The sequence below is a fragment of the Sceloporus occidentalis genome, unplaced genomic scaffold (assembly GCF_023333645.1).
Source record: "Sceloporus occidentalis isolate IW3139 unplaced genomic scaffold, rSceOcc1.0.p SCAF_1, whole genome shotgun sequence".
In the NCBI taxonomy this organism is placed as follows: domain Eukaryota; kingdom Metazoa; phylum Chordata; class Lepidosauria; order Squamata; family Phrynosomatidae; genus Sceloporus; species Sceloporus occidentalis.
This window is the reverse complement of record NW_028316981.1, coordinates 18,217,605-18,242,145: the sequence shown is the minus strand read 5'-3', so window position 1 is coordinate 18,242,145 and position 24,541 is coordinate 18,217,605. Positions and strand designations below refer to the sequence as shown.

Genomic DNA, 24,541 nt, shown 5'->3' with positions numbered 1-24,541 from the left:
CTTCCCTGCGGGTACCAACACCGGAACCATGCGGGGAAGTGGATGGGGCCAGGACCGCCTCCTTCCCCTCCTCTTCCCCATGGGTGCCGGCTCCAGAACTGCACGGGGGACAGGGAGGGGGCCGCAGCCTCCTCCTCTTTTGATGGCAGCCGCGGCAGGCTAGAGCAGGCCTGGCCAGTATGGAGCAGGAGGAAGGGTGAGGAAGAGGAGGCGGAGGGGCTTCCAGCAGCCTTTGTAGGCGGAAGTCCCACCCATTCTTCCGGTCAGCAGCCTCCTAATTGGTTGGGAGGCTGGGAAGGGGCGAGACTTCCGTCCGCAAAGGCTGCTGGAACTTATAGTTGGCCAGAAGTCCCATCCTTTCCTGGCCTCCCAACCAATCAGGGGGGCTGCCGGGCAGGACATCCAGCCAGAAGGGGCCGCAGCCCAACAAAGGTTGGGAACCGCTGTTCTAATGTAACCCTCTCAGTTGCCAAGCTATTGTCTTTAAAAATGAAGATTAGAGAGAGATAAACTTTTATAAATGGCCAGAATATCCTAAAACGCTTTTATCGAGTGTGTCAGTTTTATTGTGGTTGTGGAATATTAAATTGTATCCTACTCAATTTTTTACATTTTCTTTTATTTGTACTGGCAGAACTGTGGACTGTAATAATAAATACACTACATTCTACTTAGCAGCTTATATTGAGATGAATTATAGACAGTGGCTTGGTAAAATTTCTTCAAAAGAGTAATGGTCCTACAAATAAATAAATCAAGCAACTTGATACTATTTATGTATTTATTTATTACACCAATATTTTGTAATCAATAACAACCTTCTATGGCAGCTTGCAGTATTATGATATATTCTAGAAGGCATATACCATAATGTACATTTAAAGGAGACTGAGACACGAGAGATCAGTGAACAGCCATCTTTTCATTGACTCCATGAAAGAAAATTCTGAAACAAGAATAACAACTTGCTTTTATACTGTATTACTTTCATAGCTAGGGAGCATTGGGGGTAAGAGCAACAACAAGATTAGTCAATGAAGCTCAGGTGCTGCAAGTTCCATATTTACAGACAGTGAACACTGAGGCTGAAAGAAAGTGACTTCCCAAAGGTCATATAACTGATTGAGAGACAGAATAAAGCTATTCTACTACACATTTTTGTATTCCGCTCCCATAAAAAGAAATAAACCTCTGGGAGGAAGTAAAAAAATATCCTGTGGAATTATCACAGGAGAAATAATACTGTACAAAAATCCCTTGCTAATGCTATTCAGCCTCCATTTGACTGCAAAATACTTGGTGTGAAAAAACCCCAACAATAGAGTGAGGTCCTGACTTTTAAACACCATGACATGATTTTCTCTTGTCTACACATACATCAATATTTGTTAAACCCCTTTCTCAAATTATGGAAGAGCTTACATATCAACCGTCATAAAAGAACTATGACAAAGAAACTCGAAACTACAAATAAGGCTTACTTACTTTTGCAGGTATGCAGAACAATGCGTCAGCCTATATCTCCTGCCTGCCAACTCTGTGCTTCATATCCACTAGCCACTCACTTGTAAGGATTTTTATGAGCCAAGGTGGGTTTTGCTACTGTCATGCATACCTATGACCCAAAAGGGCAGCCTCACCTCAATATTCTCCCCTCACTAAGATATGAACAGAGTTCTTCCTGACCAAATAAGGCATTTTTAAAAGTATGGATGGTGCTTCCATCATCAGCGTTAGAAAAGGTGACTGACCCTTGTTCGTAGTTGAGGGATACACAAATATTCTGGGGAGAATGAGGAAGTTTAAGGTTTGTGAAAATTCCAGCTATCCAAAACTGTCCTGGAGGCATTTCAGGAGAAGCAAAAGCACAGTACACACTGTTCGCATCACTCTGTGGATTATTAGTTGTTGACAACTTCCCCACAGCCCAGATCTGAGTTTGATTCTTCCCTCCAGCTACTCCTACAGTCCAGAAGTTTCTGGTTCCCACATTTACCACCCAGGAATAGCACCCTGAGCTTATTCTCTCAGTCCCCTTAACTGTAGACCAACAATAACGCAAATAATTATTTTTAGTATAGTCATTGTAAATTGTAAATAGTATTATTGGACAGATATGTTGATGAAAGCACTAATTTGGGAATTGACATCCGCTGAGTTACCATTTCTGCAAGAAAGAAGACAAAAACAGAGTGTTAGAGGCAACATTAGGAGGTTTTGATAGGGTGTGAAGCTGCCACAACCTTGTAACATCTTATGCAATCCTATGCAGACCTCAAGACCAATGCTTTAACATTCATTATTTTAACATTCATTGCTTTAACACTCAATGTTTGTATTTTAACTTGCTATATTTTAATTTATAACTGTTTTAATTCTTAACATACCTTGTTTTTTAATTTTTATATTTTAATGTTGTTGTACTGTTTTTAAGTTGTACTGTTTTATACTTGTTGTTAGCTGCCTTGAGTCTCTGTATTGGGAGAAAGGCAGGATATAAGATGATAATGATGATGATGATGATAGTAGCAGTAATAATAAGTTTCCAGAGCTAGAATATTTTGTCCCCTATATTTTCAACATCTATATGAAACTTCTGGGAAAGGTTGTCCAGAGTTCTGGAGTCTGGTGTCACTACTATGCTCAGCTATTTCTGTGGTAAACTGGAGTTTGGCATCTATAATGGACTGGATGAGGACAAACTAACTAAAGTTTAATCCAGACAAGACAGAGGTGCACTTGGCAAGTTAAAAGACATATCTAGGAATACAGCTTCAGCCTGTCTTAGATGGGGTTACACCCACTCCCTGAAAACACAGGTTCACAGTTTGGAGGTACTCCTGGAGGGCCCAAGTATCAGCAGTGATCAGGAGTGCTTTTGATCAGTTAAAGCTAGTGCATCAACTGCAACCCTGGGCAAATCAGATCTAGCCACAATGGCACATGCCTTGGTTACATCCCAATTTAGATTACTGTAATGTGCTCTATGTGGGGCTGCCTTTCAAAAGTGTTCAGAAGCTTCAGTTGGCCCAGAATAGTTCCAGCATCTGAGATATCTCCTTTAATGTTCAGGCTAAAATCCAGATTTGCTGCCCCACAGACATTCAAGCCTACAGCTGCCACTGGAGTTGGGATATTGAAAAACACCAACTGTACTTAGCATCTCTGCATGGCAGCTTTGAAGAGCAGAGATAAGACACTGCAGACAGGGATTATTTATTTTCTTATTTTAATGATTTCTAATTAGGCCACCTTTCAGTCAAAGCTTCCAAAGCAGCTCCTACTAAACCCCTTTTCTCTCTATTTCTCAAATCCAATTTGCTATCTCCTCAAAATTTTTTATTTCCTTCACAAGAGGCTATATATATAAATGCCTACACAACAGGGGTGCACAACTCACAGCCCTCTTGTGCTCTGCAGCAGTAGATGATGCAACCCCCCATGTCCATTTTCTTATACCCAATCTGCTCAGAAACTGGGCTGCAGTCACTAGGAGATGGGAAGTGGTAAGTGGAAAAGATACTTTTCATCACCAAGCTGGAAAAAATCATTTCTTACTTCCATCTGCGTTTCAAGGTAAGCACACTTTAAAAGTTGTTAATTTAAGAGCCATTTAAAATTTAAATACCCAACTCTTTAAATATATTGCCATCAAAAAAGAACATTAAATACAGAGCCTGAAATTGCATAGATGCCCATCTGTTCAGTTCCTGAGATCACTAGTAAAACAGAGCTTGGAAAAGCCCCCTATTTGGGCTACAACTCCCAGAATACCCCAGGTCTGGATTCAAGATCTCCAAGGTGACATAACTAAAAAAAGGCAATTTCTAGACACTAAAGAGGAAAGTCTGTATTCTAGAGAAAGTGGGGCTCTATTGCACTTAGAAGAAACAATATGGAAGGAGACAGACCAGTGGCTGGACCCAGAATAAGGGGATTTTTGACTGCGCACACACACCCCTTGATGAAGATTTGTATTAACAAACAGGATGGAGAGAATTTAGTAATAACAATATCTGGACTCTAGAGAAAAGAAAACTGACCAATTTATTTTATTTTAATTCTGTTTCTAACTCTATTTTGAGATGTCTGGGATTGAACATGGAACTGCATGCAAGCCAGACACTTTATCATCCACCTAAACTCCTTCCTACAGGGCTGCTGCTGAAAACAGCAACCCTCAATTCAGAATACTAGTTAAAGCTGTTAGGTCCTGCTCCTCTGCTTGTCTACTTCATCCACCATCTTAAAGGAGAGAAAAGCAAGCCAGCTCCAACAGGCCTTGCCTGCAAAGAGGAAGAGCCCTCCTTCTGTCCATCATCATGAAGGAGAGAGGGGCAAGCCAGCCCCAACAGGCCTCCAAGGGAGAGAAGATGTGCTGGACTTTTACCTTTCCCTACTGCCATTCCCTTCTCCTTTTGTGTCTTGTCTTTTTTAGATTGTAAGCCAGAGGACAGGGAAATGTCTAATTAACAAATTGTAAGCCTGCTTTGATAGCCTTGGCTGAAGAGCAGGGTATAAATATGTATTATTATAATATTATTATTATTACTTATTTCCAAGATTAGGTAGAAAGGCAGGTAGAGAAACCATACATTCATTGGGGTAGGGGCCTCTTATCTCTTCTTCTATAAAATATCACACACTTATGGCATGGTATGGACATAAACACTATAGCTTGCCCATGTAGATAAAACATTGGATATGTGAAAAGCTATGCTTCTGGTCCCAGATGAAATCTTTTATCAAAGCTGCATTCATCCCTCTGTCAATGCAGGGCTTTGTTCAAAAGAGCATGAAAAAAGAAGTTAAAGATAAACTGAGCAGGTCAGCAAGAGAAAAAAAGACACTACTGAGTTAGAAACAGAGAGGGAGAGAGGAAAATATATAAACATATATGTGTGTGTGTGTGCGCGCGCGTGCACGCATGCTACCTCAGATTACATACTTATGGGCACAGTTTGGGAGGCAGGAGGTCCATAGCACTGCCCTTTTTTTGCCTGGATGGTGACAATATATTCATCTGTAGGTTTCAATCTTCTGTATTCAAAGGCATTCTCTGTACCAGACAAACATATCAGTTCACCTGCCGAGCAGTCCTTCTTCACCTTGAGAATAAGGGCAGAATTACAGAATGAATTCATAGTACTAACAGAAAATTGCCAGTATATGTAGCAATGAGTGCCTGGTTAAATCATTCTATCTTCACAGAATCATAGAATCCTAGAGCTGGAAGAGATCCCAAGAGCCATCCAGACCAACCCCCTTCTGCCATGCAGGAACACACAGTCAAAGCACTGCCAACAGAATGCTATCCAACCTCCAAAGAAGACAACAAGGCAGCATGTTCCACTCCTGAACAGCTCTTACTGTCAAGAAGGTCCTTCTAACATTGATGAGGAATTTCTTTTCCTGTACTTTTAATCCTTTGCTCCATGTCTTAGGTCCAAAACATGCTGCAGAAATAATCCAACCCTGGCTCAGTGCTATGAAATCCTGGAATTATAGTTTATTGTGGCACTAGAGCTCTCTAATAGAGAAAGCTAAATATCTCACAAAATACAGTAACAGTTCCCAGAATTCCCTAGCATTGAGCCAGGGCAGTTAAAGCAGTCTCAAACTGGATTATTTCTGCAGTGTGTTTTGGACCTACATCTCTGGAGCAGCAGAAAACAAGCTAGTTCCTTATTCCATATGACATGCCCTCAAATATTTAAACAGTCTACTTAAACCTTGGTATTCTCAATCACTGTGTTGGTGGCATGCAACAAAGGGTTAATGACTTAATCTTCATTAATTAACAGATCCTGTGAGCCCACAGTAAATAGCTATAGATGTGGGCTTCTGTTGAGTCTGGGTGATTGCTCATTCTTAAACAGTTTTCAGTAAACTGTAATTCTCACACTCCTTCACATTCAGCAATTGGTGCTTTCTCTTTCTTATGATGCAAAAACAGCAAGACTACGAATCTCCAGAGGAAACTAATTGTTTCATATTTGCTTATGTTATGGGGCAGTATGGAACAGAGAAGCTAAAGAGTGAATCATCGATCAGGTAGTACTCAGAAAAACATCCAATTTTTCTTTCTGTTCGTGGCAAAATAAGAAGAGTTTTTAATGCCTATTTGAAGCTATTTTGCTTCAGAAATCATGGGGGTCATCTACAAAAGTTTTGTTTGCAAAAAAAATTGATTTTACAACAAAAATCCCTGGAATTTTTATTTTTTTCATATATTTTTTTTAAAAAATTGTGAATTGTTTCACAAAACCAAAAATGAAAATGTGAGGCGAGTGAAGGAATGGTCTTTTTGCTTTGCAGGAAGAAAAATCTCATGGCAGCTGACAATATTTTTGAGAAAATTTGTGAATTTTCTTTACGTTCTTATCATGCATTTCATGAATACACACCAATTAAATGTTTTTAAGGGAAAAATTGGCCTGTTACAGACTGCCAAAATAAAGCTGCTTCGGGTCTCTTTGCAGGTATGCTGTTTAAATGATGCATGGGTCCTAAGAATCCGGAAGCTGCACCAAAGCTGCACTCCAGTGCTTAGGAATGGAGAGTGGCTTTGGCGCAACCTCCGGACTCTTAGGGCCCATGCATCATTTAAATAGCATACCTCCAAAGAGACCCGAAGCAGCTTTATTTTGGCAGTTTGTAACAGGCCATTGTTAATGCAGCTATATTTTCTGTCTGTAGAATTATCCCCAGTATCTCCCTCTTTTTTAAATAGAACACCCACAACTTCCTCCAGTCCTCCATTCTCCCTCAAATATACTGTCCTTTCCAAATGACAATCCCTTTACCTTAGGGTCTACACAGATCACATAGCCATCCACAGCAATTTTGGGGTGGCTCCACTCAAGGCGGAAAGATGTTTCATCTCGATTTGTCACTTGAGCAGAGATGGACAGAATCTCTATTTCAGCCAGGAAAGAGAGTGAAGAAAAGAGGGAATAAAAAAGCAAAGTAAGAATTTGATACTTCATACATGTATCTTCATAAAAACATTGCCAAAGAGATGCCCACACAAACTATCATGTCATCCTTTGCTTTCTGTGCCATCTCTGAACAAAGTTCTACAAAACAGACTTCAACTGGCCTTTTCTTGAAATACTAAAGTTTCCTGTGGATTTGTAACACTGGAGATTTTCACATGGGAAAAAGTGATGCAAGCAGAGTGGGATGCTCCTGTCACTATCACACAATTGCGAAGATTTTCAGATGATGTTGCATGACGTCGCAATATTTGCATCATTATCTCGTGAGTAAAGACCAACTCTAGTGCTGCTTTTCAGTCACGGGAAAGTCTCGTTAATAAAAAGCGGTGCTAGAATTCTTTTTCATTCATGGGATAATGACACGATTATCGTGACGTCACATCATCTGAAAATCTTCATGCAATTGCGCGATAGTGACAGGAACATCCCGCTATGCTTCCGTCTCTTTCCTCCATGTGAAAATCTCCACTGACCCAGGCTTAAAGAGATTCAAAGTTTGGTTCTCCACAAGAATTGATAGAAAAGTAGCATATATTTTGCCCTATTTATACAAGCACTTGAACTTGTAAATTTGGGCCAGTTAATTGTCCAGACAGGATACCTACAAATGGACATTCAACAACACTTGGTACGGCAAAGCCTATAACTGAACCTCAAAAGAAATGGCTGAAAATTCTCTAGGACCCAGACCTCAGGTGTCAGTAAAAAAAGAAGCAAATAATGCATTGCCAAATAATTTTTGTATCTCAGCAGACCAGAGTGATTATCACATCTATTGCTAAATTTAGGGAGTCCCTCCATATAATGAATCTAGCCCTTGAAAATGGGCAGCTTTTAAGTATTGGGGTGGGTTTTCTGTCCATTATGAGGAACAAAACCCAATCCTGAATGTTTTGACACTATGGGAAGAAACATCAATGCCCCTTCCCTCGACATCTGTTCAGAAGTGAGAAAATTGAGAATTTCCATCTCTATTTTCTGTACCTTTTGGGACTTTGTGGAAGAAATTTCAGCAGGTGTTGCACTTGTTGATTGGTTTTGTAAGGAGCAACACCTGCTGAAATTCTTCTACACATCCATGCAAGGTACAGGAGATGTCTTCAATTTTCAGTCTCCAAAACTCAATGGAGATGTCTCTGGCAGCCTACCCAGGAAAATTTATCTGATGATCTGTCTTCCTACTCTAGTCTGCAGAAGACAGAAAAGTGAAACTTTACCTTTATTTTCTTGAAGTGTAAAGAGCACAGTGTCTAGGAAAGAAAAGAACCAGGAGAAACACATTAATATTGACACTTGTAGAGAATCCTAGTTGTGATAGACATAGCTGTAAACTCCCTTTACACCTCTGTAGGTCATTCTAAGTCTGTTGCAGACAGTAGCATTGAATACCTTTGCACAATACTCCCTCCACACATATTTGCAGATAATTTGTGAGCTGCCAGAATATCAATTTAGTGGCTGGAGGACGATGGCAAAGGGACCCACACAACATCTGCAGCTGAGATCACAAACAGGATGCCATCCTTTGGATCACCTACAGGTCTGGCAGGATGATTGGCTCTTTGTGCTATTGGCTGCAGTAATACAGCTGGATGCTGCCTGAGCAACCCAGTCATTTGTTGTTGCGAGACTTCAAGTAATTTCCAACTTATGGCAACCCTAAGGAGAACCTATTGCAAGGTTTTCTTAGCAAGATTTGCTCAAAGGGGCTTTTACCTTTTGCATTCCTCTCAGGCTGAGAGGGTGTGACTTGCCCAAAGTCACCCAATGGGTTTCCATAAATGAACGGGGATTCAAACCCTGATCTCCAGAGTCATAGTCCAACCCTCAAACCATTGTCACACCCCACTCCTCCAGCTGCTAAACTGTGTCCAAAGGAGGAACATTCTAGTAGCTACTGAATTAGCTGTGTATGCAGAGGAAAAGAAGCAGAGGTACACCTTGTGGAGCTTTTTTACTCTGTCAAGCCATGTAATATCACAGACCTGGCCCATCGTTTTCATACTTTAAAACACGGGCGAAAACTGTCTGTTCTCATCCACCACAGGCTCCTTTCCACTAAGTCTTTTTACATCTGCCCAGCCCCCCTTTCTTCCTTGTCCTGGGTTAGCTGGAAGGTTCTTTTTTTGCAACATAACCATCAGGAAGAAGATGGAGAGCTTAAGAAATGCAGACTTTGGATGCTGGGTTGCAGCAGCATTTCTGCAGTAAATGATGCATTAAAGCCTGATCTGGGAAAGAACAGCATTCTACCTTAGCCTAATGTAACTGTATGTGCCTGTATACAACAAGCAAAGTAAGCAGTAGCTGCCTCCAGAATCCCTTTCTGAGTTTACATGAACAGCAAAACAGAAAAAAGCGACATAACCTTACCTGACCAGATACTACCAGTATGTAAAAAACAAAATAAACATCATAGATCTAAAAGTTGGGGTACCTTATTTTTACTATACTTCTTAAAATTCATACATTAATTTTCAGTTACCTTTGAAATTCTTCACAACGGTCTCCAAAGAAGAATGTATCTCAGAGAGGTTATCAATTTGTTTATTTATTTCAGGTGGAAAAGCTGTTGGATTGACGAATTTGTCTTTGTTACACCTACAAAGGAAGAACTGAAAATTTTCATCTGTCCTTTCTCAAGTGTCTTAAGAGGAAAAATGAGGGAGAGTGGGAGGGCTAGAAAAGGCACGTGATTTGATCAATTGAGCAATGATGAATATGCAGAATAAAGTAATGAGAAACATATAGTTGGCCATCCATATCGACAAGGGATTGATTCCAGGGCCCCATGCAGAAACCAAAATGTGGGTGTTCACAAGTCCCATATAAATTATTGTTGTAATTGTGTGCCTTTAAGTCTTTTCTGATTTATGGCAACTCTAAGCTTTCATGACAAGATTTGTTCAGAGGGGGGTTGCCTTTGCCTTCCCCTGAGGCTATGAGTGTGTGACTTGCCCAAGGTCACCCGTTGGTTTTATGGCAGAATGAGAACTCAAATCTCCAGAGCTGCAGTCCAACTGTCAAGCCTCTACGCCATGCTGGCTCTCTCGCCAAACACACACACACACACACACACACACACACACACACACCAAACCAGGGGTGCGAGCTTCCAATGACCCCTTGTTGCAGATCACTCTGCTGGTTGCATTGGCAACTGTGGGCACTGCAAAGCCAACAGTGGTAGCAAGGATCATGCCACCATGTTCCAGGCCTGCCCGCAGCAACACAACTCCTTTGGCGAGACCTGCAGCTGGTTGAATCCACAGATCCAGAGGCCGTAGAGACAGAGGGCTGACTGCACAGCTTCTTCATATAAAATGTACAGGTTAATATAACTTTAGTTCACTTCATAAACATTACCATGCAGAAACTTTACTTTCAAATAATCAGCTTGAGTTTTGGCTATGAATTTTGCATACCCTTGAATGTTTACAATTATAATTGTGTCAGAGGAGAAATGCCTACAGTGGATTTCAGTACAAAATAACCTGCACAACAGCCCATTGTCTCTTGCAAGTACAATGTAAGAATCCTCAACTTTTTGGAATTCCCTCCCAGAAAAAAAGCAGAATTTTCTGGATTTTAATGCCATGCAAGGGTGGAGAAGATTCTCAAGGAGAACTTCGAATAGTTCAGCATTGGCCAAAACTATCTTTCTAGTCCCTTTTCAATTTATCTCCCGGGGGGGGGGGGGGGGAAGACAACTAGAGACAACCTTATTGGCCAGCAGAGGTATCTTCAACCTAACTGCAGCTGCTGCTTGTGTAATACTAGACTGCTAGACTGTGATGTATTCCCTAAGCTTATGACAGATATGGACAGTTTCCAGAAATTCAGGGATCATGATGCAATTAAACTCCCATTCAGCCCAAGAATTCTGTTCTCTATGTTTGCAAGCAATTCCAATAGGTCTGAGATTAAGCAGTGGTAGGGCAATATTTCCAGCTCAACGTAGATCTGGATTTCCTTGCTTTGCTTCTGAGAGTCTGTAAATTCATACACCACTCACTGCTCATAGTATAACAAAGCCACATACCTTTGCAAGATGTTCTTGAGATCCTAGAGGGAAAATGCAGAATAAGAGAAATTCAGTCCAGTGTACTGGTCTCCCCTCATACTTCAAAGACTTTGAGTCCGCAGGCTTGCCTATTCGCAGACAGACTCCACAGCGGGAGGTATTGTCCCAGTCATTTAAGAAAATTCAACTACTTGCAAAGGCAAGTTTTAGCCTTCTTTCATTATTCAGGAAACCATGGATAGGACTTATAGGTTTGTCATGTTTACTCAAAAGAAGTCTCACATGTCTGTAATCCTTTAGAAAAGAACTACAACACATAGAATTCCCCGGACCTATGAGTGTAGAGGTGGGTAGGAGTTGTAGATTCAGCTGTTTACAGTTACCCCTCCGTTTTTGCGGAGCATTTGCTCTGGACCCACCCACCCCCCACAAAACTAGAGTTCCTACTGATTCCAATGGTGGCACGCACCCCATTGTGTCGCTCTCCGTTTGCCCCTCACATATTTCTGATGTACACAGACTCCAAGTCCACGAAAACGGAGGGGCGACTGTATTTCCAGGCAAATATGGCAAGGACTGCAAAATTAAGCTGTATGCACACTTTCCTGGGAATAAGCCACACTGAATAAAATGAATATCATACTTTGCAAAACACAGTGAAGCTTTCTTGCAAGCTGTCATGTATACTTAAATTATACAGAGGGAAATGCACATCTATCAAAATTAAATCCCTCTGAACCAAGACTTAGTCCTACATAGGTCTCAACTGTTTTGAAATCTGATTTACTTGGAGGTGGAATGCTATCAAAAAAACACTGGGGTTAGAGTGCAGTCCTATGCAAGATGACTTAGAAGCGAGGCAGAATCCAATTAGAATTACAGTTGCCCCTCCATTTTCAGACGCACCAACGAAAATGGAAAAGTGCAAATATTCAAGCCCCATAGGCTTGAATTGGGGATGGTGCCTGCAGCCATGCACCCTATTTTATCCCCCTCCACTTGCCACCTGCAAATGGGTGGGGAATGCGAACTTGAAGTCCGCGAAAACATAATGGCAACTGTAGTTGGTTTTGCTCGCTTGGGGAGAAAGAAGGTGTAGGCTATAGGCATGTAGAGGGTGAAACTGCCAGAGGATACAAACCCTGGTCTTCCAGTATAGCGGTTTGAATGCTGGACTTTGAGACCAGAGTTCAAATAATTTTAGTCATCTTGACCATACTCTGATGTTGCTTGGCCAAATGTGTACTTCTTTTCATCTCTAAAATGTTGATGGGTATGTAAAAAAAAATCTAGTTGACTAGCACAATGAACTGAGAGGCTGGTGCAGTAGACAGAGAGTCAACAGCTCTTAAGAGAACAAACCACACTGTTTCCTTCATTTAGTGCTCACCTGCAGAAATTCATTTGCTGTCTGCTTCTCTTTCTCCTCCACCTCATTGATAAGGCTGTTCATGGAGGAAATTTCCTCAGAGAGCTTGGCAATATGGTTGTCTCTGCAGCATTTAATTTCATCATCCAGATCTTTCAGCTGAGACAGCAGGAATTTCTCTTGTTCTTCCAGAAATTGGCGGAGTTGCTTAAACTCAGCCACAATTTTCTGTCTCTCTCCTTCTGTCTTTTCCTGGAAGAAAAGGAAAAGGGGGAGATAAATTAGGGGGGAGATCACTTCCTCATTGCTGGGCTCACTATCTTCCTCCTTGCTACTCTTTTCCTCTTTTAAAAGATTAATATGAACACTATACAGAGCACCCTGTCATGCCATACAATTAATTTTAAAAGGCTTTGAGAATGTGCAAGCATTTTCCACATTGCTTTTGTCTTGTTCATAATTGCAGAATATAAACACAGACAAATCCTAATTCATCTCAGTCACGTGTCCACCTTACCCCATTCCCTCATGCCAGTGTGCTACATGGCTGATATGTTTCCAGAAACAGGACCCTGGGCTTCAGTAATAGGAAAATGCTACTCTCCCACTACTGAACTCCTAATTTACAAGAAGGTTGTTGCACTATTCATCCTGGGGAAGCAGCTAGAAAGCTCCTATCAATCTGCAAGCTTCACTAGAACTAAAGTAATTTCACTCCTTCACGCCGCTCTCACAAATCATACTTCTTACTTTGGCTTAACTGAAATTGATTGGACTGCTGTAGTGTAGCCGTTTCTACACAACAACTTTAAAAATAGTTCAGTTTGTTACTTCTGCACTACCTAAATGTTCTGAACCATTTTAAAAGTTGCTCTTGTGTAGAGTACTACGTAACAGTAGTCCTATCAAGATTCTTCTCACTTGAATACTCAAACACTTGAACACTCAAAAATGATTAAACATGCAACATCCTCAGTCATTCTCGTGTGTATGTGTGTATTCACTCCCAGCGTAAACGGCCTGTATCCTGAACTTCTGGGTCCCCTAAGCCCCAGAAATGTGTGCCCAATTTTTCACTCTCTTACCCTATGCTTGGCCCTTCATTAGTCAATGCTGCCATTAGCAAAATGGTATAGGATCCAACTACAGAGGGTAAGAATCATATATCAAGCTACCTTATTCCAGATCAAGATGGTAGTCTGTCTAGCCCAATCACTTCTAAGCCAGGGAAGAAACATCAGCATATGCAGATGACACCATACTATCTGCGATTAACAACGTTGGGAGTTGCAGCCTAACACCATGATTCCCACCTCCAGTCAACACTGGCAGTAGTTCTCCAAGGTCTCAGGCAAAAAGCTCAGGAACAAATCCACCTACCAGCAAATTTTGGCTTTCATTCTCACTAGTCAGTTTAAAAGACAGGATTTCTTCTCTCTCAGTGTTCAGAAACTTCAAATGACTCATAAGTTTATCCTGCAAAAGAAAACATTTGAGTTAGTTGTGTGTGATGAATAAGGAGTGCTTTATTCCACTCTTCATTGCTCCTTGTCCCAAATACTTCTACATATCATCATTACCTACCAAGGAACATGCCCACTGTAAAGTCAATTTCAATTTTGGACTTCAAAATTCTTCTTTATTATATGTGCCAAGGAACACAATGGGCTGAAATGTATTTGGCTGCTCTTACTTGTGACTTTTAATGGATATTTTGAAATAAACATTATTTGGAAGTTTCCACGTGGAGAGCATTGGTGGACTGATTTTTTAATAAAATATGGTGGTTAGAATTTTATTAATAAAATGCATATTAGAGCACTAACTAGATTCAGCCTTTCTCTGTTCTCTTGCAAAAGGCCTGGGAGTATGGCTGCTAGTCTCAGGATCCCCAATGGGAAGCTGGTATCCCAGATAGAACATTTCTGCTGGGCAGATGGCCCTGTTTGGCCACTGGAAAACCTTCCCCAGACAGAAACAATGTAAATAATACTGCTTGTCAGCTGAGATTCTGGGCCTGGTAGTTACAGTCCTAGTCTCTATGAGAAAAAGCAGCTCTGCTGGGTAAGGATACATCAAGAAATTCTGCTGCCTAAAGTGGGACAGCAAATGGCACTCTTCACCGCAAAAAGTCATGGTTATTGAAGGAAGGAAAGCTTCAGTAAACCAGCAGCCAGAATTCATCCTTCAGATGGTCTGAAGGAAACCCCTTCCCTCCAAGGGAAAGGAGCTTCTCTGTGTTTTCTCCAATCAGTGATGAAAAGTAACATGGAATCCCCCCTCTCATTTTTCCTATTTGCTGCTGCTGCTACTACTACTACTACGACATTGTTTTTTGTTATATCATCATCATCATCATCATCATCATCATCATCATCATCATCATCCTGCCTTTTCTCCAGCTGTGTGACCCAACAGCTTGTTGTTGTTGTGTACCTTCAAGTCATTTCCAACATATGGCAACCCTAAGGCGATCCTACCCTGGAGTTTTCTTGGCAAGATTTGTTCAGAGGAGCTTTACCATTGCCTTCTCCTGATGCTGAGAAAGACTGGCTTGCGCTTGCCCAAGGTCGCCCAAGGGCTTCTCATGACTAGGCAGAGATTTGAACCGCAGCACTTAAAAACTACTAGACTAGACTTAAAGAGATGGTTAAGGGGTGATATGATAGCCTTGTTTAAGTATTTGAAGGGGTATCACATTGAGGATGGAGAAAGTTTATTTTCTGCTGCTGCAGAGAATAGGACCCAGAATAATGGATGCAAACTGCAGGAAAATAGATTCCACCTCAACATTCGGAGGAACTTCCTGTCAGTGAGATCTGTTTGACACTGGAACAGACTCCCTAGGTGTGTGGTGGGGGTCCCCTTCTTTGGAGGTTTTTAAAAAGAGGCTGATGGCCATCTGTCAGGGATGCTTTGATTGAGAGTTCCTGCATGGCAGAATGGGGTTGGACTGGATGGCCCTTGTGGTCTCTTCCAATTCTATGAATCTATGATTCTATACTATTTCTGATGGCAGTTTAAAAAGTTAAAAGAGATACATTCCAAAGTTCACATCATTAAAACATGCCAAGCTTAAAATATAATTTAACTTCCAATTTAATTAAATTCAATTTAAGAGCATACGCTTATTTTTTTAAAAAAGAAATAGTAACCTCTCTACATTCAATGGGGTTAGGGGTGAAGGACCCCTGTGAATGTAGAAAAACCACATATAAAAAATACTATTCTTTTTACCTGAGAATACTTCTCTAGGAATCTCCCAGTCCTTGGGTGCAAATTTATGGTAAACATCTGCCAGAAGTTGATCACAGAATCATGCGAATGCCGTGTTTTCTCTAGGACTCTGTAGGTTCTCCAACACATCTCTATGGTCAACTTTCAGTAGAGTTGCGCTGGAGGACCTAGTGATTCCTACAGAGAACCTATTAATCAAAACTGCAAATCCTCAAAAATCAAAGCTGTAAAAATGCAGAGGGCCAACTTTACATACAGTACAGCACACCATTAAAAGCCCTTTTATCATGAACAGTCAGTTCCCAAAGGCATCTGGAAACAAAATAAAGTCTTTGCCCGCTACTGGAAGGATACTATAAAGTGCATGAGTCTAACCTCTCTGGGATGGTAATTGCACAGCCTGGGAATCAGTGCAACTACAAGCTCCTAAAGGCAGAAAATAAGATCAAATCAGACCCCCACCCCTGTATGGAAAAAAGGAGGGTGTTATTCAGTGTCACTAGGGTTGGTGTCACCCAGTGCAGGAACTGATGGTGTCACACACACACCACTGACCTCCTCCCATTCCACACTATACAGTGGGATGAGCTCCTATCACTAGTCTCAGCTTCTGTCAACCTAACAGTTTGAAAGCATGTAAATGCAAGTAGATAAATAGGTGCCACTTCTCAGTGGGAAAGTAACAGCATTCTGGCCATATGACCACCAGAGTAGTCCTTGGACAGTGCTGGCACTTCAGCTTAGAAACAGGGATGAGCACTGCCCCCTACAGTTGGTTACGACTAGACATGCATGTCAAGGGACTACCTTACCTTTACCTTTTCAACCATCATTCACCGCAGTGTGTCCTACCTTATATTCTTCAAATGCTTCCTCCTTTGGAATCACTTTGTGTTCCCTGTGCTCTTTGGATTTGTCACACACCACACAAATGGGAGCTTGATCGTCTTCACAGAAAAGCTTCAAGGGCTCCTGGTGTCTCTCGCAAACTCGGCCCAGCGCTTCTGCCCCTTTGGCCATCTGGAGACTGAACTTCTTGGCTATTTCCACAATACTCGCCAGTTGTCGAATTGGCCTGAAGCTCCTCTGCTGGCACGGTTCTCTGCATTGAGGGCAACAAGCATCTTTCTCAGGATCGGCCCAGCACTGGGTGATGCAGCTTTGGCAAAAAATGTGCCCACAATCAATGATCACTGGATCTTTGAAGTACTCCAGGCAAATGGGACATGAAGTTTCATCACAGAGATTCTGGACTGGACTCTCCTCTGCCATTATGGCTTCTGTTTGCAGAGCGTTTGATTTCTCCAGTTTTAAGTTCTGACTGAGTGTTTCTTTTCCTCCGTCTGAATCATTCATTTGCAGAGAACCAGGAAAGGTTGCTGGTACAAGGTAGAACAAGTACTGAAAAAAGGAAGGATAAAAATTCAAAACAACATTTTCACATTGGAAGTCTGAAGGAGCCTCATCTGTCCTTGGGAATTTTCAAAAGGTATAACCTAAATACTGTTAAAGGCAACAGATCTCATCTGATCTTGGCAGCTAAGCAGGGTCAGCCCTGGTTAGTACATGGATGGGAGAGTGCCAACGAACACCAGGTGCTGAAGGCTATGTTTCAGAAGGAAGGAACTGGCAAAAACACCTCTGAGTATTCCTTGACTAAGAAAACACAATATATTCATAAGTCAACAGGCAATTTGAAGGCACGCATACACACACACACACACACACACACAGGCTCTAGGTTTACATCTTCACCTACATCTTAAGCAAAGGACTAGGACTATGGAGATCAGGGTTCAATTAAACACTCATCCATGAAAACGCAATGAGTGTCCTTGAACAAGTCACACTCTCTCAGCCCAAGAAAACCCTGTGATAGATTCATCTTAAAGTCATCACAAGTCAGAAACAACTTGAATGCACACAGTATTGAAGGAACTGTAGTTTGCTGTGGCCCCAGAGCACCAATCCACACTGCAGAAATAATCAAGTTTGAGACCGCTTTAACTTGCCTTGCTCAATTGTTAGGGAATTGTAGTTTATTGTGGCACCAGAGCTCTCCGACAGAGGAGACTAAATGTCTCGCCAAACTACAAATCCCAAGATTCCATAGCATTGAGCCATGGCAGTTAAAGTGGTGCCAAACTGGATTACTTCTGCACTGCAGATGCAGCCTCTGTGAAAGAAAGAAGCTGGTAGCATGATCTTTCATAGATGTGAGCCTACTTCCTTGTAGCCTCAAGTCTAGGAAAGCTCACACTAACAGCTTCCTTCTTTCAGTTAGATAGATTGATTGATATTTAACTATGGTCACAGACCAGTGGAAGGAAAACAACACAAAGCATACTGAGAGAAATGGATTTGAATGAAACACGTAAGATTTAATAAAAGAGTTAGAAACACACGAATAGAGTAGAAATTGTGCAAGACTATATAATCATATGCTATAATTAGATTACATATATAGATAATATGGAACCACATACATACATGTATACTATTATACTCAATATGTATGTAATAGGATTGAGTAAAGGTCAGCTGAGGCTCTTTAACTGAAAGGGAATTTTACAAAAATATATGTTAGTAAAAGAAAGAGTTTTAGATAAGCTTTTTATATCAAGATCACTTTATAAAAGTTTATTGGACTTTAAGTTACTGAATATATAGAACACTTGTCATCTATTAAATACATTGTTTTGTAAGAATAAAGGGGGTTCTATATCTTTGATAATAAACAAGTTATACTTATAAAATATGCTGGGCTTAGTTATTTTATAAAACATAAACTGAATAAATAGTATTTTTTTCTGGCTATATTAAGACTATCAAAACGGTTAGTGTTCTGTTTAAAATAAATAAATAATGAACTAGACTTGCATTACAAATATAACAATTAAATTAGACAAAAAGTGTCAAAGAAAAATCCTTCCTCTGCACCTGGAAGCCAAGGACAACTTTGCCAAGGAGATACAAACCAGGAGATAAGGGAGTTTTATTTTCACTAATTGGCAATACTTTTTTTTTAACAAAAGGGTGTCTGAAAGTTCACAAAAATTTCTCACTGGTTAATAAGTTTAATACATAATCCGACACCTGATATCAGTGGTGATGTTACATACATGCAAAGGAGGTCTTAAGATTAACCACATGTCTTGATCTGGCCAATGAAAAATGTAATGGGAAAAATGATAAGATAAAGAAATGTATAAAATCTATGTAAACGGGTGCTCTCTCTCTCTCTGCTTATTTTTGCTGTTTGATTGCACCCTTTTCTGCAGAATTGAAGAATTGTTTTCAAATAAATACGGCTTATAGTGCTTTCACCTGATTGTTTGTCTTCTTAAGTCCTTCTTGTTTTTAGCTCAACAAAGTTGGAAATTAGATTTCTGTATCTCACACATACAAACAAAGCAGACAATAAAAACTCTCTTTCTTTCAGTTAAGTCCAACACACACTGTAGAAATAATCCAGTGTGAGACAGCTTTAACTGTCCTGACTCAGTGCTAGGGAATCCTGGGAACTAGTTTTGGGAGACATTGAGCCTTCTCTGTCAGAGAGCTCTGGGGCCACAATAAACTACAGTTCCCAGGATTCCCTAGCACTGAGCCAGGACAGTTAAAGCAGTCTCAAACTGGATTATTTCTGGGTGTGTTTTGGACCTTAGTCTCATAGGTGGTGCAAAGATCCCTTTGTTGTTGCTGTGTGTCTTCAATTCGTTTTGGATTTATGGAGCCCCTCAGGCACCCACTCAGCCCAATTGGCTGACCTTAGGCAAGTCACACTCTCTCAGCCTCAGGGGAAGGCAAGGGCAAACCTCCTCTGACCAAACCTTGCCGAGAAACCCTCAAGATTGGGTTGCCTTAGGGTTGCCATAAGTCGGAAATAACTTGAAGACACACACCGCTATCACCGCCACCTTTGAGAACAAACCTTGGGGAAAATTATGTCCATAGCATTGCCATTCCCTTGATACTGCAGACACAACAACAACAACAACAACAACAACAACAAAGGCTATACTCTATCCCTCCTAAAGAATGAAGGGGAGCAAAGGTTAAGCATACGAAGCAAATGTGAAGCAGGGAAAATATGAGAAATCATTAACAAGGAACAAAACTGTCAAAGTGGGGCAAATTTGTTAGTATTTGGTACTTTTTAAGAGTTAACATTTTCCAGACTAACTACTCCAAAATGCATTGTGAAATATTGTTGTGTGCCTTCAAGTCTTTTCTGACTTATGGCAACCCTAAGGCGAACCTATCACTGGGTTTTCTTGGCAAGGTTTGTCCAGAGAAGAGGGCTGCCCTTGCCTTTCCCCTGAGGCTGAGAGAGTGTGACTTGTCAAAGGTCACCCACTGGGCTTCATCTGCATGCATGTGATATTAAATGCAGGAGTTTAATATACGTTGCATACATATGATATTAAAGGCAGAGTTTAGTATCCATTGCATACATATATTAAATGCACTGCAAACATATAATACTAAGTGCCGTTTAACATACATTGCAAACATATATTAAATGTAGAGTTTAATATACATTGCAGAGTATAGTATACATTGCATACATATACTAATTGCAGTTTAATATACATTGCAAACATATGATATAAAAAGCCTCCCAAGTCCCATCCCAAGCCATGATCCTGATTTTAAAAAGAGGGAGCAGCCAGCCATTGGTGAGAAGCGCAGACTTACCTGGGAGGCTCTTCTATGGCTGCCAGCCTTGGAAAGAGAAAGAGAAAGAGAAGAAGAAGACGCCTTGGCTGGAAGAACAATAACCAGCCAATCAGGACGATTGGTGCGCTTTTAGAACGGCGGGGAAAATAAACCGGCCAATCAGGAGCAGCGCTGTTTCCCAAGGGGCGTGGCTTGCACGCAAAGAAGGCAAAGTTTTCAATCAGGGACAGCAGCGTTCTATAAAAGCAGTTGTGCTTCAGTCGGGCTTTCAGTTTCGTTGTGGCGGGAAGAGCTGTTGAGTGTCAAGTGATGTCCCAGCAGCTCAGCTGCACTGCAGAAATGATCCGTCTTGGCCCCACTTTTAGCTGCTATGGTTCAAGGCTATTAGGTTCTGGCCCTTGTAGGTTTTTGTGGCGCCAGAGCTCTGCTAAGGCTCTGAGTTCAATAACAGCAAAACAAATGTTGCCAATTTCTGGGACTTTTCCCTGAAGTTGGGATTTGTGAAACTTTTCTGTGTCATTTCTGGGATTGGCTGAATTTCTGGGAAGATTCTGGGATTTTAAGGCTTCCGCCCAGGTATTAAGGGAAATACAAGCCTTTTCAGGGAAAACTGGGCCAAAATACCTTCCTGGGAAGTAACCGCCCCCCCAAAAATGGCTGACATACTTTCCACCACAGAAGTCATGCCCCTGACCTGAAAGCAATGCACTGTGACCCTGGAAGCTGTGCCCCCATTCCGGGGATTTGGGGGCAGTTCTGGGATTTGGCATTTGGGAGTTTTGACGAGGCTGATTGGCACCACTGGCTTTAACTGCCCTGGCTCAGGGCTATGGAATTCTGGGAGCTGGAGTTTGTTGTGAGTGTTGTGAAAGAGCCATGCTGGTGACTAGCAGCAGCGATAGCAGGAATCACAGAATCATACAGCTGGAAGAGACCCTAAGGACTATCCGGTCCAACCCATTCTGCCATGCAGGAACTCTCAGTCAAAGCATCCCCATTGACAGATGGCCATCCAGCCTCTGCTTAAAGACCTCCAAAGAAGGAGACTCCACTACACTCCGAGGAAAGACTGTGTTCCACTGTCTAACAGCCCTTACTGTCAGGAAGTTCCTCCTAATGTTGAGATGGAATCTCTTTTCCAGGAGCTTGCATCCATTGTTCCAGGATCTGTTCTCTGGAGCAGCAGAAAACAAGTCAGCACCCTCCTCAATATGCCATCACTTCAAGTATTTAAATAGGGCTATCATATCACCTCTTAACCTTCTCTTCTCCAGACTAAATATCCCCAGCTCCCTAAGTTCTCTCAGGCTTCCCATTTGCATGACCTGAAGTCCACATGTGAGAAGCTGCAGATGGCACGGGCGGACTGTATTATGTGTTGCAAGCTTGGAATATTTGCATCTGCATAATGACAAATCTTGGGGATGGGACCCAACTCTAAACAGGAAATTCATTTTTTTTTCCACACACATATTCTGATCCACATAGCCTGAAAACATTGAAGCATAGCCCCATTGGCCATATAGCAAAGTACAACATCCCAAATCAACAAAATAGTGGATACCTCTATGGAGCCAATCAAAATGCACAAAATACATACTGTAAACTTGGATTATTTGCATCTATGTATCGAAAGATCTTGGCGATCTAAATATGAATTTCATTTTTGTTTCCTATGCACATATATATCAGTAGTATATAGGGGTAGCTTGAATGATTTATGACCCTTAACCCCCTCCCCTGACCACGCCCCTTGAATGATTGATGACCCTTTGGCCCTGCCCTTGACCACACCACCTGGAATGATTTATGACCCTGTGGCCCCACCCATGAACCCTCCCCCAAGAATGATTGATGACGCTTTAGCCCCGCCCCTGACCACGCCCCAAGAATGATTTATGACCCTTTAGGCCCGCCTTTGACCCCTCCCCTGACCCAGGGGTTCCCATTCACCCCCGCCCTTGAGGTCATGTACCCCCCTGACCAATGGTTTGATCTCAGGAGAGCCATGTGGTCCGCGCTAGCCAACCAGTAGGCTGGCTGAAGAGAGCTCTAGCCCGTATCGAGAAGCGGCCATTCTATGCATGCCCAGACATGTTCTGCGCCAGCAACATGGAGACGCCGAGCACCCCTCTGCGGTTTGCAGCACCTTCTACAAGCCGGAGAATCAAACCCACCAGAATAACATCCTGGCCAAACTACCACGGGCCTGTGGGCTTTAGTGACCCTCCCGTACCGTTGAACATTTGGCCTAGAAAGGAATCCAAAGAACCTGAAAAGACACCCAACATTATGGATTTCATTGACGATTCCTCAGAACTCGAGTGTGATTGTGGTTGCAATTTAAAATCCATTCTCCAGAAGAAGGAGAAGAAGGACGTACCCGACACTCCACAGAGCCCTGATGAACCGGATGGCGCAGGACTTTTGAAACCCGCCGCTCAGATGGAAGAGGCCATGGAAGAGGGAGATTGTGACTCACCACAGCCTCCAGGAGGGCTCCCAGGGCGGCAGGGGGCCTCTGGGAGGCCCGCTGCCGTCTCTGGGGCCCTCCAGGCGGGCTCCCAGGGCGGCAGGGGGCCTCTGCGGGGCCCGCTGCCATCTCTGGGCCCCTGCAGGAGGGCTCCCAGGGTGGCAGGGGGCCTCTGGGAGGCCCGCTGCCGTCTGTGGGGCCCTCCAGGTGGGCTCCCAGGGCGGCAGGGGGCCTCTGTGGGGCCCGCTGCCGTCTCTGGGGCCTTCCAGGAGGGCTCCCAGGGCAGCAGGGGGCCTCTGCGGGGCCCGCTGCCGTCTCTGGGGCCTTCCAGGAGGGCTCCCAGGGCAGCAGGGGGCCTCTGCGGGGCCCGCTGCCATCTCTGGGGCCTTCCAGGAGGGCTCCCAGGGCAGCAGGGGGCCTCTGGGGGGCCCGGTGCCGTCGCTGGGGCCCTCCAGGAGGGCTCCGAGGGCGGCAGGGGGCCTCTGGGAGGCCCGGTGCTGTCACTGGGGCCCTCCAGGGGGTCCTCCAGCGCTGGCAGGCCCCCCCCCCAGCTTTTTTGGCGGTCTCTGGCGGGGCCTGGGGCCCCGTTAGGGGCCAGCAAAAATGGGGAGGCCTGGCCCCCAGGGGGTGGAAGCTCCGCCCCTGGCATGCGGCCCCACCCCTGGAGGGTGGAAGCTCCACCCCCCAGCATACAGCCCCACCCCAGAGGGTGGAAGCTCCACCCCGGCACGTGGCCCCGCCCCGGAGGATGGAAGCTCCACCCCTGGCACGTGGCCCCGCCCCAGAGGGTTGAAGCTCCACCCCCCAGCTTCGGCCCCCCAGTCGTCTGAGGGACAGCAACCCGGCCCCCGGCTCAAAAAGGTTGCCTACCCCTGGCTTAGGATGAAGACCTACAAGCAGACGGTGCTGAGAACCAGGCTGGAAAGAGTCTACAGCCCCTAAATGTTTCCCCCACCCCTAAGGTGTAGATATGTTTCTAATCTTTCCACCAATAAAATGTTGTTTGTATTACATGAGTGTGTTCATACTTACCTTAGAGTTGAAAATGGGAGGGCATGAAAAAATTCTGGGTGATATATATTATTCTCCAGGGAGAACTGGGAGCTTTGGGGGTGTGAATGCCCTACTTCATGAAGCCAAAATACAGAACAAAAATCTTAAAAGAGAGGAGGTGTCCCAATGGCTTTCTGGCCAAGATGCCTATACGCTACACAGACCTGCCAAAATACATTTTAAAAGAAACAAGACGGTTGTATCTAATGTGGACTCTCAATGGCAGGCTGATCTGGTTGATATGCAACAGTTTTCTAAGTATAACAGAGGTTACAAGTACATTTTAACAGTAATAGATATCCTGTCTAAATTTGCCTGGGCTTTAGCTTTAAAGGACAAAACCGGTAAAGAAGTGGCCGCGGCTTTTAACGCTATTTTTAGCCAAAGCGGCAGAAAGCCTGTCAAATTACAAACGGATCGTGGCCGTGAATTTCTAAACAAATCTGTGAATAGCCTATTAAAACATCATGGGATTCATCATTTTGTCACCAATAATGAAGTCAAAGCAGGGGTTGTGGAACGATTTAATAGAACATTAAAAACAAAGATGTGGAGGTATTTCACAGCTAAAAATACCTTTACCTATATTGACATGCTTCCCCTGTTTCTAAAAAGTTATAACCAGAGTTTTCATCGAACAATCAAAGCAAGGCCTGCAGACGTCAATGATTCTAATGCTCTAGCCGTGTGGAAAACAGTAT

The 24,541-nt window shown here is 42.9% G+C and overlaps 1 protein-coding gene across 2 annotated transcripts; it reads right to left on the bottom strand.

The window, feature by feature from the left end:
- Positions 1-2,014: 2,014 nt before the first annotated feature.
- On the bottom strand, positions 2,015-22,759 carry LOC149321021 (zinc finger protein RFP-like). Of its 2 annotated transcripts, none has more exons than XM_089514741.1 (10): positions 22,698-22,759; positions 16,484-17,032; positions 13,775-13,870; positions 12,416-12,646; positions 11,044-11,066; positions 9,487-9,602; positions 8,219-8,251; positions 6,807-6,919; positions 4,949-5,108; positions 2,015-2,167 (listed from the first exon to the last, which is right to left on the bottom strand). In XM_089514741.1, exons 2-10 carry the CDS (start codon positions 16,985-16,987, stop codon positions 2,082-2,084), a joined length of 1,362 nt encoding a protein of 453 aa, XP_089370867.1. In that variant the 5' UTR covers positions 16,988-17,032; positions 22,698-22,759; the 3' UTR covers positions 2,015-2,081. The 2 variants fall into 2 exon arrangements, with proteins under 2 accessions (XP_089370867.1, XP_089370857.1); XM_089514731.1 differs by lacking the exon at positions 22,698-22,759 and adding an exon at positions 20,333-20,383.
- Positions 22,760-24,541: the final 1,782 nt, after the last annotated feature.